Source organism: Crotalus tigris, unplaced genomic scaffold (assembly GCF_016545835.1).
Source record: "Crotalus tigris isolate CLP2741 ecotype Arizona unplaced genomic scaffold, ASM1654583v1 scf7180000023720.1715460, whole genome shotgun sequence".
Lineage (NCBI taxonomy): Eukaryota > Metazoa > Chordata > Lepidosauria > Squamata > Viperidae > Crotalus > Crotalus tigris.
This window is the reverse complement of record NW_024100139.1, coordinates 1,565,413-1,579,850: the sequence shown is the minus strand read 5'-3', so window position 1 is coordinate 1,579,850 and position 14,438 is coordinate 1,565,413. Positions and strand designations below refer to the sequence as shown.

At 43.8% G+C, this 14,438-nt stretch overlaps 1 protein-coding gene across 1 annotated transcript; it reads right to left on the bottom strand.

Moving 5' to 3' along the window:
* Positions 1-315: 315 nt before the first annotated feature.
* Positions 316-14,009, bottom strand: CRKL (CRK like proto-oncogene, adaptor protein). Its single transcript, XM_039321210.1, has 3 exons — positions 13,533-14,009; positions 11,873-12,326; positions 316-1,318 (listed from the first exon to the last, which is right to left on the bottom strand). Exons 1-3 carry the CDS (start codon positions 13,889-13,891, stop codon positions 1,184-1,186), a joined length of 948 nt encoding a protein of 315 aa, XP_039177144.1. The 5' UTR covers positions 13,892-14,009; the 3' UTR covers positions 316-1,183.
* Between the last annotated feature and the right edge of the window lie 429 nt (positions 14,010-14,438).

The following is a 14,438-nucleotide window of genomic DNA, read 5'->3' as shown; positions in this document are numbered from 1 at the left end:
CATTCGAACGTGCCCAGGCACTTAATAGAACAGCCACATTATGGTTGATTATGAAGCATCCAGGCGAGTCTAATTCACAGTCCTTTCACCAGACCATCAGCCACTTGCCCAGCACTGCTGGTGATCTGAAAAGGTTTCTCTCTAGACCAAACTGCTCCAACTGCCCCCTTCAGCACCTGTCATCCTCAGATTAAGGCACTTGAATACTAAGTTGGATACATCCCTCCTGAGGTCCAACGGCTTAAGAGACCAGCACCAGTGAACTTTCAAAAACATCACTCAGGGAGTCAAGGTCTTCACGTGCTATAACCAACATTCAAGTTTCTTAATTACCATATTTTATTGTGTTTAAAATTAGCACAGAGAAATGATTTTATGAAGACTTTGTACTCCTGTGCCTCTATGCAGAAAACAAAGGCTCAGGAATATCCTTTGAGTTATTGTTGCATTCTCTGTAACTGATTATCAATGCTTAGTTTTTGCTTTTAAAAAAACTTTTGATTTTAAAGGGGTAAGTGTAGTTTCATCAAAGCTTGTGTAAGTTTCTTCTAAAAAATTGTATTTAGTGCCTGAAGTATTATTTCAGATCTAAATAAATCTGAATCAAACAGGTTTAGGCAGGTATATGGCAAATGAATCAATTATATACATAGTTATAAAAAGATGACAATGAGGAAATGTAGTTTTCAAAAGAGTTTGCTACAATTTATTCTAAATCAATGGCAAACTCAAAAAAAACCCCACCTCTTTATGACACAGAAGCATCAATAATTCCCTAAAGGCATAATTATTCTAATTGTTTAACATGATTATATGCTCTCGTCTTCCATGCCTCATAAAAATGCATTTTTATTATTGGTTGGAGTTAGACAAAATTGTTTAGAATTCTCTTTCTGAGCAAAATATCCATTTCAGTGAAGGAACTGGATGTCTCAATCCCTCCCCCTCTGCCTAGATAGCACCACAGTCAGCTCACAATCCAAAAACCTTCTAGGAGAAACTGCAAATGCCAGACCACCAGGTGCGTTCCCAAGAAAGGCGTGGTCGGGCTGTGAAATCACTGCAAGATGGAAAGATGGGTGACTGGCAATCCTTAGGATGCGCCATCAGCAACCATCACACTTCAAATGATGCTCAAGATAGCCAGAAAAAGGAAGCAGCAATGCAGAGATGGGCCAGCAGGTCATTCATTTTCATCAGGATTCTGAGGGTCAATTATTTTGACGTGTGTGAAGGGGAAGAGCCCTTTTCTACCATGCACTTCTCCTTCCCACTGACCATTGATATTCATCCTTGTGACCTTCACAATGTCACCAACCTGCAAAAAAGAAGAAAAAAAAACCAATAAATACAGCAGGATTAAGGATGAAGTTGGAAAGGTTCAAGTTATTTCTTCCTACAAGAATTGCATTTCAAGAACACTCTCATTCCTTCAAGTGATCTACATACCCCCCCAAAAGATAATGCACTTCAGATCAGGACCTCAGCCAGTCTGCCGTGGTCATCAGTGAGTGCATTTGGGAAGCTCATCATCTGAGCAGCCTCTTGTCCTGGGGTTCCAGGTGCCCCTACTTGAAGTAGGCTGTCTTTGAGGCAAAAGGTCAACTGCCTTGGCAGCAAGTAGAGTGGCTTTCTCCATAATCCTTCTCTTCTGAAACTGCCCAAACTGACTGGCAGCCAATTCCATACTCTGATCGTGTGCAAACTGCTTCTCCCTCTGTGGATTTCAATGGATGATCTCAAATTCTAATATCACATATGAGGAAAGAAAAACTCTTTTCTTTCCATGTTGCTCATAAAGTTGCCATTTTTACCAAATTTCTACTCCTCCATATTAGGAGTGGAATATGTCTGGTAGCACTTTTTGTGGTGCTCCTTTCTTTTCTTGTCTTGACTTTTGGCTGCCATAGACTATCCTGGCTCTCCCCTGCAATGCCTTCCCGGGTCGGTCTGTGGAGGCCTCCATTAACGTACAAGTAACATTCGGGCTTCCGGTTTTGCGCAGTTAGCGCAACAGCCGAGGGATCCGCACCCTACAGCTGATTTCTCTGTTTGGGGACCCTAAATGGGCCAAAAGCCACCCCGAAGAGGTGGCAAAGAAGGAGAGAAGCCCCGTCGGTTGTGGAGAGACGGCGGTTGATCTGGACGTCTGGGGGAAAGCCTCCAGAAACCAGCAGAAGAAAGGCTAGCGTCATTCATGAGTTTAGCCCAAGCTACATGCAGCTGAAGCCAAAAAGTACTAAATTAAGTGTGATCGTAAATAGCGTGATTGAACTGTATAAGAATACTGACTCTCTCTCTTCTATCTAATTGATTTCCTAAAAAACAAAACAAAACCCAGAAGTAAAAATCCTCCGAAAGTGAGGGGGGGGGATTCTGCTCCACCCTTCTCTAAATGGAAACAGTAAATTAAATGTATGGGGAATAGAATTATACAGAAATGAAATCAAAAACTTGGAAAGTGTGAAATCGATGGATTATATTAGGATCCTCCTGGGAAAAGATGATTGATGGAAATAAATGGTAATTATTTGTTTTGAAAACTGAAAAATGAACTGGTGCTGACATCTAGTGGTGGATGAAAATACTGCCCTAAATATACAGCCCAGAAAAAACTTGTTAGTGTGACCTTGAAAGCTTTAACTAAACCAGTGGTTCTCAACCTGTGGGTCAACCCATTTGGGGTTGAACGACCATTTCATGGGGGTCGCCAAACAACGCAGTCTGCCATTTTTTCCCTCTTTTCCTTAGCTGTGCTACTCTCTTTTATTCTATTGGCTTTTGAAAGCCAATAGAATAGACTCTCTTGAATAGAGTCTAATTCTATTGGCTTTCAAAAGCCAATAGGAGTTGTGCAGGCTGTCTCTGCCCTGCTGAGCCCGCCAAAAGTCCCATTCTGCAAACGGTGCTGCACCAGGTGAGTAGTCCTCGACTTACGACCGGTTGAGGGGTCGCGGCATTAAAAAGGTTGAGAACCACTGAACTAAACAAAGAACAGCTGAAATAAAAGAAAACATTGTAGACTGTCTACAAAGCGAGAATTATAAAACCTAGAAAAAAAATGACCTTCCTGGATTATAAATACTTTTTAAACTGTGACTTTAAAGCGGTTGGCAGAGAAAGGAAAACTGATTTTTTGTCATTATGGAGCATCAGAGGTCTGCAGAAAGAACATATCAAGAAAAAATAAATACTTCCCAGGAGGAAATGTATGTTATGTTACAACAAATACAAATGATATTAATTCCAAACCATGAGGAAATTAAAAATAAATTTGAAAACTTAAATGAATACATTCTCAATTTAACGTCACAATAAACAAATGATCAGAAAACAGAGAGAGAGATCAAGTAAAGCAGATAACTGAACATAAACTAGTGGAAAGAAACTTAAGAGATGGAATTTAATAATGGAAGGAACTGTGATGTAATTCAGATGGAGAAAAGCTTCCAGGAAATACTGGACATGGAAAAGATAGCCTATACATCAAGATGCCAAGAACTTGAGAGAAAAAAGGTGATGGGAGAAACTAAGAGAGAGAAAAAGATTTCTGAGGAATATTCCCACAAAAACACTCTAATTGACTTATCTTTTGTACTGACAACAACATCTACAAAACCATGGGAAGATCTTGGGGTTCAATGGAACATACTGATTAGGAAAAATGTTTGGGAAAAAAAAAAAAGGGGGAGGGGGGCTAAAGCCAGAATTATGAAGTTAGAAGATGGAACTTTTTTGGTGGAATACTTAAAGACTAAGCACTTGTTTGAATACGGTTAAAGAAATAAAATTTTGAATAGGACAGGCTCCTTAAGCAATACAGTATTTTTTGCCTATGATATGAGAAATACAAAAATGTTTGGGATGATTTATATGAGGGAAATGTACTAAATACTTAAATATAATGGATTTTGAACACTTGAATATGCTTTAAAAATGAAATATTGATTATAAATGTATTCTAGTTTAAGAGGGATATGTTTTTTTAGACAATATATTATTTCTGTCCTTTGTTCTGTCTGTTTCAAGATTTGAAAAATGTCAAGTGTTGGGATGGTTCATATGAGGAAAAAGACTTCAACATTTAAGTGTAATTAACTTTAAGAAAATTTTAACAGGTAAAAATGTTTTCTTTTGAATATTGAGGGGAAAATAAATTTAAATGAGAACTCTAAAAACAGGATCTATGACAGTGGTGGCGAACCTATGGCACGGGTGCCAGAGGCGGCACTCAGAGTCCTCTCTGTGGGCACGCGCACCGTCGCCCCAGTCCTAGGCCTTCAGCTGGGTTTTATAAAACCCTTTTCGCTTTAGGACTCTGCTGCTGTGTGCAAAAAAAAAAAAAAAAAAAAAAAAAAGGTTCAATCAGTCAATTTCAATTTTTCACGGGAAAAAAAAGATCTTGCAAAGTTGGAATTGATTGATTGAACTTTTTAGTCCCACCCAGTCTGCCATTACCACCATAGCCACGCCCACCCAATAGGCCACACCCACCCGGCACTCGACGATGCATAAGTGGGTTTTGGGTTGCAATTTGGGCACTCGGTCTCTAAAAGGTTCGCCATCACTGATCTATGATAAGGTGATCTAGATGATTAATTAGAAAAGAAGTTTAATAATGAGGTGGAGGATATTCGTAGATATTTAATTGTTATCTTTTAAAACTATCAAGAAATGTACTAATTTAAGGTTTATAAAAGAGAATATTATTGGAAGACGAGAGAACCAAGGAAAGCTACTATGTGGAATATGGAATTATAGAAACTGTTATTATTTGTAAATACACACTGTTTACCAAATATTAATGGTGATATGTAAAAATAAAACCAATAAAACATATTTTTTTTAAAAAAATAATTTACAAGTAACATTCAGATTTTTGAGCTAATGTAAACAATGAAATCTTCTATAATTTAAATTATAAAATGTTTTAATATAAATTCATAAGCAGAATAAAAAATGAAAAGGCCTGGAAAATTGTTAGTTGGGGAACTTAAAAGATCTGACTAATGTTTTTCCATGTCCCTTTATTATTAAAAAAAAATTAGCAAAAAGTTGACCAAGATGCTGTATAAAAACTGCTGTAATTTCAGGACTGATTCCTCCTCCCAGCTCTGTGTATGGGTAGCCTCTGGGTTACGTGTTTCAAAGTTTCAAAAGCACTAAAAATGTGACTTACAACTGATCCTTGCACTACAACTTTCCCAGCATCCCCCCAGTCACATGACCAAAATTCAGGCACTTGGCAACTAGCATGTATTTACCACAATTGTAGCATCCAGGGTCGTGGCACAGCAGTTAGGGCGCAGTACTGCAGGCCACTTTAGCTGACTGTGTTCAGCAGGTCAGCGGTTCAAATCTCACCGGCTCAAGGTTGACTCAGCCTTCCATCCTTCCGGAATAGGTAAAATGAGGACCCAGATTGTTGGGGGCAATGTAAATATATACATACATTGCTTACTGGTGTACACCGCTTAGAGAGTGCTCGCACTTAAAGCGGTATATAAGTCTCATAAATAAATAAATGAATCTGTGATCTTCCTAGTTCACCTCCAGCGAGCAAAGTCAACGGGGGAAGCCAGGTTTGCTTAATGACCACACGCTTCACTTGACTGACAATCATGGCAAAAAAGTCATAAAATAAGGGTGCAACTTCCTTAACAACTGCCTTGCTTAGCAACAGAAATTCTGGGCCCAGCTGTGGTCATAAATCAAGGACTATCAGTTATTCTTTTAATCTGTAAAATCTTGATGTCCTCTTCATGTCCAAACCCTAACAACACAACTGAGAAGACCTGCACCTCGCACCTGCAGCACTGAGTCATGTTAACAATCCAGGGATTTGGGGCCCTCACAGGGTAAGGAGAAACCCAGCAGTTACCCCTCCACGGACTGTGCGCTTTCACAGCCAGTGGGCTGCAATCAACCTGAGATATCAAATATACACAAAGGAGTATTTTTGCTGTACTAGATTGTAAGAAATTAATTTCATGTTATTTAAAACAATTCTCCACTAGGTTAGCAGGATGGGACATTCAAGCTTGCTCTTTCTTAAAAAGAGGGTTTCCTGGCTTAGAAGCCACATTTGATTACTTTCAACCATCTGCAAATGTGGAACTAAGAAGCAGTAATGCTATCAGGATTACGCAGATTAATAATTATAATTAAACAGAAGCTTGTAAAGCAAGTACTTTTTACTTTTTATGTGAAAATTTTACAAGCCAATTTCTCAGAACTGAGTTAATTCAAAATATATTTTATTATGAGGCAGCTAGTTTAATGTCATTCTCCCCCCAAAATTTCCATTTTTAAAAAATATCTGAACTATCTCACAACCTAAGTACCTCGGCAAAAGAATCAACATTGTACTTGCAACTCAGGATTTCATATGTATCCAATGGCATTAAGTGCAGGTAACAAGGATCTCTTTCCCCATTAAAACGTCAATGGGAATCAAATAATTTATTTTATTTATAATTGATTTCTGAGCCCTCCACTGGCTAATGACTTTGGATGGTTTACAGTGGATTAAAAAGACTAATAAACAGCAATAAAAGGCATCTGTGCCAGGGAGGAAAAAAGAAGATTGAGTATACAACAGCCAGTTACAGAACAGCAATTAGCAGGATCATTCCAGCTCTGCCTGTTGGAAGAGCCAGATCCGAAGGATTCTGTTATGACAAGGAGGATTTGTTAAGTCTCCATCCCACCTTTCACTCAGCAGCCACAAGCTCCCTGGTCCATTCAAGCTGAGATCAAAGAGAAGCTAACCAGATAAACTCTCTTGGTGGATGATGATGATGGATCAGTTCATTCCTTGCTAGCAGCTCTCCTGCCTTCAAGCCAACAAAATCTGGTCTACTTCTCTTTCTATGAATCAATTCAAACGATGTATATGCAAAAAATGACAACTTGAAAATGAGTTCACCTTTGGAAAAGCAAAGACCTCAGAAAAAGTTGCTTTTGAGCCATCCTGGTGACTGCCTGGGCATGGCCTTGTGGTTTTCTTGGCAAGATTTTGGAAGTGGTTTGCTGAGACTGACTGGCCCAAGGTCTCTCAGCTAGCTTTGTATAGGTGGGACTAGTGCAGGTCTTCAAACCTGGCCCTTTTATGACTTGTGGACTTCAACTCCCAGAATTCGCGTGCCTGGCTGAGGAATTCTGGGAGTTGAAGTCCACAAGTCATAAAAGGGCCAAGTTTGAAGACCCCTACACTAGTGCCTTCACCAGTATAATCTGATAATGCTTACCCGTCATATTTTGAGTAAAATCTGCAAGTATGCAGTGGGAGAGGATAAATCTATTTTATGTCTTTGAATTAAATTCTTTAAAATGATTTGTTTGCTGTAATTAGATGAAATTCTAATGTACCATGGAAAAGTTTGTTTTTTAGTGCTAAAAGGTTGAAAGTTGAGAGGAGATTTTCTTTAGTCACAGAAAATGGGAGAATTCCTCTTTAAAATTATACAATCAGTCCATTTGGACACGCAATTCTATTTATGCCAGCAGTCAGAGCAAAACAAAAGACTAGACAGAAGACTTACAAAGGCTGGATAGATACATAGGTCAAAGGTTCTTTTTTTCCAAAGGATCTTGTGAAAGTAAGTTGTATAAATAATAGATTTACTAACCTGTTTCCAGGATGGGGAACAGAAGTCCAGAATTGAAAAAGAGCAGCTCCCCATCATCCCCTTGATGGCGCAACTTGATTTTTATGATTCAACTTGGTTAATATGGATTCAACTTAAATCCTTTTTTGCAGCTGCACCTAAATGGCATTCAACTCCAATATGAATGGTGTGCATGTGTGTGTTTGTCTATAAATCTGAACTGGGATTATTACATCTAACAGCCACAATTCCTTAGATAGCGACTGTTCCAAAGAAGCAGTGAGAAACATTTTTTGCTTCCTCCTAGTGCAAGATTTTGATGGAGGCCTGTTGCAGTTTTGGCTGCCGGAGACTCCCATGGGGTTCAGCCTCCATGCAGCTGCTCTTTCCAATGTGGGAGGAACTGTTCCCAGGCCAAGGGACTGCTCACCGCCATCTCTTTCTCTATCCCATCCCTTCAGTGACACAGTTGGCTGCAGCACAAAGGCAAACTCGACTTTGGGAGAGCGTTCCCAGGCAGGGCAGGAGGAAGGAGTAGAATGGACTTTCAGGCCAGGTAGGGCCGCTTCGTTCTGCTGGCCTTTAAAAAAAAAAAAGCTGGGCTAAGCTGGGGGGGGGGGCGCTACAGTGTCAGCCTGCCTCTCTCTGCCAAGCCAGCTGTCTCTTAGGGAGGAGGAATGTACTACGGAATACCAAGGGCTCAGCCACCTCCCTCATGGGCCCAAGGGGCAAGTGAGCAGCGCCTGAGATTCTGCCTGGCATTCTAAACTGTGCTGTGAGTGGGGGGAGGCAGGTCCAAGGCAGTCTTGGGAGACCGGGCTGAATGGACAAAGGCTCTTTGGTCCTTTGTCTGCACCTCAGGTTTGGAAAAAAGTCCTAGCCCTCATTAAGGCATTGCTATTAATAAGGAAAAAGATTTCTTCACGAAATGAAGGCAGAATTTGTAGACTTCCTTCTATTTTCTCCCAAGAGTCCGGCAAGCCTTATAAATATCAGAAATTCATCCATATAGGTGACCCTTTGAGGTTGAACTAATTCGTTACCATCCCTCTCAGTTCACTGAATTTTACAGAAGAAATAAGGGAAACTGACTTGTCTACTTGTAATATTTGATAAGCCTGATGATGCTCCAATTAGCAGCATCAAAGTCATTTGAAGACCCAGCAACAGTTAGGTGCAAATAAACCAGGCTGGCCTCCATGGACAAATACCCCCCCCCATCCGAGATCACCTAAGTAAAGGAATGCAAAATATCCTTGAAGCTGAGCTCAATTCACGGACACATCTGTGTGGTGTTCTGAGCAGGAAGCAGGAAGTGGTTTGTCACTGTTGTCATCCGAGATTTTTCGTCAATCTCCTGCTCTGCAGTTTACAGCCTTAAGGTTTCTTTGTGGGGGAGGGGGTTCCTATCTTATTAAATTAGGACCAAGTCAGGCCATGTTTAGCTTCCCATGATAAACCAAACATCCCAAATCTCCACCCTCAAGCCATTGACAGAGATTAAATACCACCTCTTCAGAAACATCCCCAGACAGATACGCCAAGGGAAATGCATATGAAAAACGAGGGAGAGCTGAAGGCTCCTCAGTGGCCAGGAATCGCTTCTTGGGACTACACCGCACACCCAGAGGCCTGATTTGGCTGCCACTTATCTCTCATGCTTCCACCCTTTCTAACTCCCTCTCTCTTTCTCTGTTTATTGCATTCAACTCCCTTTAATACAAAGCCCATCGTCTATTAAATGCCAGCTACTCAGTCCCATCCAATCTTTCAGGCTTCCAGATACTGACCAAGACACAGGAAGAGCCTGGTAGAATCAGGTCCTGATCTAGCCCAGCAATCCACCTCACACAACTGGCAACTGTGCATCTTTGGGAAGCTGCTCAGCCTGGCCTGGGGGATGAAAGAGCCCTTCCCTGCTGCTTCCTAGCAAGTGATATCATGAGCAAGTTCAAAGAGGAGGAGAACCAAATGAGCAGAGGACAATCTCGGCAGTATTCAGGGTGCTCTGCTAGGAAATGCTCCCCAGCTCTGCGGCTGATGCATCGTGAAGATGCTTAGTTCCAACTGTTGGCGATATGATGATTTAGAAGCAGATATGGACCTCCTTTGGAAAAGATATAGCTAGGCACTAGAAGAGTAATTCAAGTATGAATAGTACCATCTACCTTGTCAATTATAAATGGAAAAACATCAGTTTTGACATTTTATTTTTTTAAAACTGAATTTTAATATCAAAGCATCCACAAGCCTAGGCACCATCTCCTGTGGAAATTCCAAAATATCATTTGGAAATTAATTGTTTGGAGGGTTTCAATGCACCATATAGTAGAGGACTAAGTCCCACCGTAAGGGAGGTGGTTTACTTTTCCTGAGCATTAGAGAAGGAATGGGACCAGGAAGCTATCATTATTATCTGCCTATCAGAAAAATAGTCATTGCAAGTCATATATGTTGATTAATAAATGGGTTTTCCTGCTGAGTGTTGGTAATATAATCTCAGGATACTGGGGTGCTGTATACTGCTTGCAATTCTTTACTCCCTCATAACAAGTATCTAAGGAAATTCTGAAGAAATATTTTAAATCTCTTGAAACTAAGAGAATAAAATGTTGGCTAAGATTACTATCTGTAAAGGCCAAATTCTAGCTATATCAATCAGCTGAAAACAACATAGTCTAATAATACCTTGAATAAGAAAGGGAGCAGAAGGGAAAACAAAATCAAAAGTACCATTTTTGAAGTGGACCACAAAGAAAAGCATTTTCTATAATTGCCCAATCAGGATGACATTTTTAAAGCTCTTTTGGTAGAATTCAAAATACTGGCACTTGTTCAATGAGAAGTTAAAGAGGCCATGGCAACAGTAATCCGGTATAAGAAAAAGAGAGTATAGGCCAGTGATGGCGAATCTTTTAGAGACCGAGTGCCCAAACTGCAACCCAAAACCCACTTATGCATTGTCGGGTGCCGGGTGGGTGTGGCCCATTGGGTGGGCGTGGCCCATTGGGTGGGTGTGGCCCATTGGGTGGGCGTGGCTGCGGTGGTAACGGCAGACTGAGTGGGACTAAAAAGTTCAATCAATCAATTCCAACTTTGCAAGATCTTTTTTTTTCCCGCGAGAAGTTGAAATTGACTGATTGATTGAACCTTTTGGGGGGGGGGCACACGGCAGTGGAGGCCTAAAGCAAAAAGGTTTTATAAAACCCAGCTGAAGGCCTAGAACTGGGGCAACGGCATTTGTGCCCAAAGAGAGGGCTCTGAGTGCCGCTTCTGGCACCCATGCCATAGGTTCGCCACCACTGGTATAGGCATATGATAAAAAGAACTGGGAAACATGACCAAGGAGTTATAGAAAGAGGATAAATGGGGCTTTTACTGTATTTTTCAAGAAGAAATGGGAAGGATTAAGAAGTACAACTGTGAAAGAAAGCTTAGGCTATAAGCCTATATCAGAGTTAGCCCTGCCATAGTGGGAGATCACTTCAGACTAAACTTGCTCAAAACAAAATTATTACAAGATACAATGAGAAAATAAGGCTGAACAAAATAGTATATACAATATGATAACTGGATATTTACATTGAGAACAGTCTGAGAAAATTAACCAATAAATATATATGGAGAATGAATGTATCATGCAGCTGTGGAATGGGGAAAGAGGGAAATATCAAAGGCTTATTTATTACAAGTCCTAAAAACATAACTATAAGGCACTTTCAAAATTTCTAAGTGAAATATTTTTTTTTCCTGAAGACATGACTTTATGCTTCTATTGAACCTCACTTGTGATTCACCTAATCTGGAGAAATGTTAAATCTGCCCCATTCTGAGTAACACAGAACCTTACAGCCCAGGTTCAGCAGAAGGAATGAACGTGGAGTACTTATAAAAGACTATTTTGTTTAAATATTTAGAATGTGAGCAGTCATCCTTTCATAACATTCAATGATTTTTAATATTCTGCAGTAGAGAAGCAGATTCACTAACGGCTGAAAGGCCTCCATGGATGGCAAAACCCGACTATGTCAGCTGCATCCCCCACACCAAGTCTAATCGCCAAGCCTAACCACAGAGGCCCAGAGTTTTACCAGGGGCTCCACATTTAAGAGTGACTGTGGGAGGCAGGATCAGAACATTCAGTTATTTATCAGTCCATGAAAACCAGAGAGCAGTTAAATTCCTGCTTGAGACAGGCCCTTTCAACTGGATGAGGAAACTGAACTAAGCTGCATGGAGCCTGCTCCAGCTGAACGGCTTACCTCCAATGCCAAGGCAGTCTTGTCATAAGCACAGGGAACCCTCTTTTGAATGGCTTTGGCATAGACTGGTCCATTCTGGGTTGAAGGCAAGGGGCTGATGACAGGCGTATGAGTAGCACTGGGAAGAGGACTCGAGGTCTGAGGCTGAGCATAGGCGTGAGCGGGCTCGGGAATCCCATAGCTATTGGAATTCCGACCACCATGTTTCCCATGAGGAGATGATCTCACAAGCTTCTCAACGTAAGGGACAGGGATCATCCCGATGCGCCCATCTTTGTTTCTGGCACTCCACCACTGGTCTTCAGGTTTTTCTACGATGACGAGTATCTCCCCCTTTTTAAATGGTAGATCCTCCGCATCGTTACCAGGAAAGTCATAAAGAGTCCGAACATATTCCACATTCTCCTCTGCAGCTGATGCACCTGAGCCAGTACCAGAACCCATCAGTGGATACCTGAAGACGACAAGGGAATTACTCAAACTCTTATGAAAGAATGACATTCTCATAACATTATCTTTTGTTGTGTAGTCACCTCACTGCTCCACTATTCTAAAGTGCTTACATGGAGCTGGCCTTGAAGACACCTGCAAGCTGCAAATAGTCCAGCATCTGGTGATGTGAGCAACAATAGAAACACCTTCGTATGCACACGTGACACTATTACATTGGCCACCTGTTTCCTTCTGAGTGCAGTTCAGAATGCTGGTTGTCAATAAAGCCCTACATGGCATACTGCTGGTTTCTACTCACGTGAGACAACAAGGTCAATACCCTTGAGATCCCTTCCGTTAAACAGTATCATCTTTTGGGACTCAGGGCATGCCTTCTGTTTTGGTGCCTACCACCTGGAATGAAATTCCACCTCACCCTGATGGCATTCTGGAGGGCCACAAAGCCTGGCTCTTCTCCCTGGCTGTTATGGTTGACTTGCTCCAAAGCCCCATTCGCAACCAGACAACTGTAACGGGAGGGGTGAGGGGAGGCGTTGGAATGTAAGGGAAGTTTGGGAGGAAAATTTGGAATGCAAGTGTGCCAACTGGAAGCCTGAGACAGACCCAACACCTCAAGGTCACCAGCTGGGGAAGTCGTTCCCAAAACAAAGTGAGTGCAAATGATGGGTAGCCAAATGGGTGGTCCAGGGGGGGGGGGGAAAGGGAAAGTTTTCCTATGCTGTTTTCAAGCGAAATCGTTAGAACTGGGTGTTCTGCTTCTGTACCTACATGGAAACTTCAGTAAAGTTATACTTTCAATAAAATGATGCCCCAGGCATTTCCTCTGCTGTCTGGCCCAGCCGTGGGCAGGGTGGCTGGAGCGTCCTGTGAGTTTTATTGACACATGAATTTTATGTGGTTGGCCAGATCTGCCATCTCGTTCTCTATTTTGTCTTTTTGGAACTATACGGCCTTTTATTCTCTTTCTTGGTTGCCCAGAATCCTCTGGCAGCCTTTCGGTCAAATCCATTCAGTTAAAGACAGGCCAGTCTCGGAAAGCCTTCGGGTCTAGGGGGGGGGGGCTTGGATGCTATCCCCGTTTCCCTGAAAAGCTCCTCATGCCGGGAGCCCTTTGGCGCCAACCCATTGAAAGCTAAGCCCCGCCGACTTCGCTTCGCCTTCCGGACCGCCCCCGCCCCCCCAATCGGGACCCCGGGCGGCGGCTGACCTGGGCGCGGGCTCCAGCAGGGTGGTGGTGTCCAGGTAGTGGACCTTGTAGAACTCCAGCAGGGCCGGCAGGTGCTCGAACTCCTGGTCGCCGATCTTAAAGCGCCGCCCGGGCAGCGAGTTGATGATGTAGTGCGAGACGCGCGCGTTCTCCGACACCGACAGCACGTAGTCGCCGGGGCAGGTGGACGAGTCGCGCACCAGGAAGGTCCCGTGCCGCTGGCCCTGCAGCCGGCCCTGCGCCTCCGCGCGCGACAGCGGGCCCGCGTACCACGACGCCCGGTCCGACGCGTCGAAGCGGCGCGCTGAGGGCCCCGCTGAGGAGGACGAGGCGGGCGGCGGCGGCGGTGACGACATCATGGCGGGCGGGGCGCCGCTCCTCGCGCCGCTCCTACAGCCTTGCCGCCGCGCCCGCCGGAGCCCGCGCCAAAATGGCGCCGCAGCGGAGCCGGAGGAGGAGGACGCGCGCGACACGCTCGCCGCGCAGGCGCGCCCAACCTCTTCCTCGGGGGCGGGCGGGGCTTCCGGCCGGAGGGGCGCCTTGCGACGAGGGGAGGCGGGCTTTCCTGCGAGGGCGAAGCCCCGCCCTGTGCCCGGAGGGAGGGTGTGGGGGGCTTTCCCCGCCCGCTTCTGGGCCCGGCCGGTTCCCCCGGGAGGCTCTTCGCGCCCGGTTCCCGCTCGTCCTCGGTAGGGCCGGGAGTGGCGCCCCACCGCTGCCCCTTCCGCCGGGCGGACCTCCCCGCAGCCCTGCGCCAGTCCCGCGAGCGGCTGTCCGAGCGAGGGAACACGCCGGGCCGATGGCCTCCCCGCGCCCTCCGCTCCGGCCCGAAGGCGGGTCAGGCTAGGAAAGGGAACTCGGGCGCGGAAGGAGCGTTTCCCGAACGGCTCCTGGGCGGGAGCGCCACCG

Bases quoted from the DNA above. Each gene is read 5' to 3' on its own strand.
- CRKL (XM_039321210.1), bottom strand. From the start codon at position 13,891: ATGATGTCGTCACCGCCGCCGCCGCCCGCCTCGTCCTCCTCAGCGGGG. The intron at 12,327-13,532 runs GTCAGCCGCCGC...TGTCGTCTTCAG, and splicing joins CTGCTGGAGCCCGCGCCCAG to GTATCCACTGATGGGTTCTG. The intron at 1,319-11,872 runs GTAAGCCGTTCA...TCTTTTTTGCAG, and splicing joins AGACTGCCTTGGCATTGGAG to GTTGGTGACATTGTGAAGGT.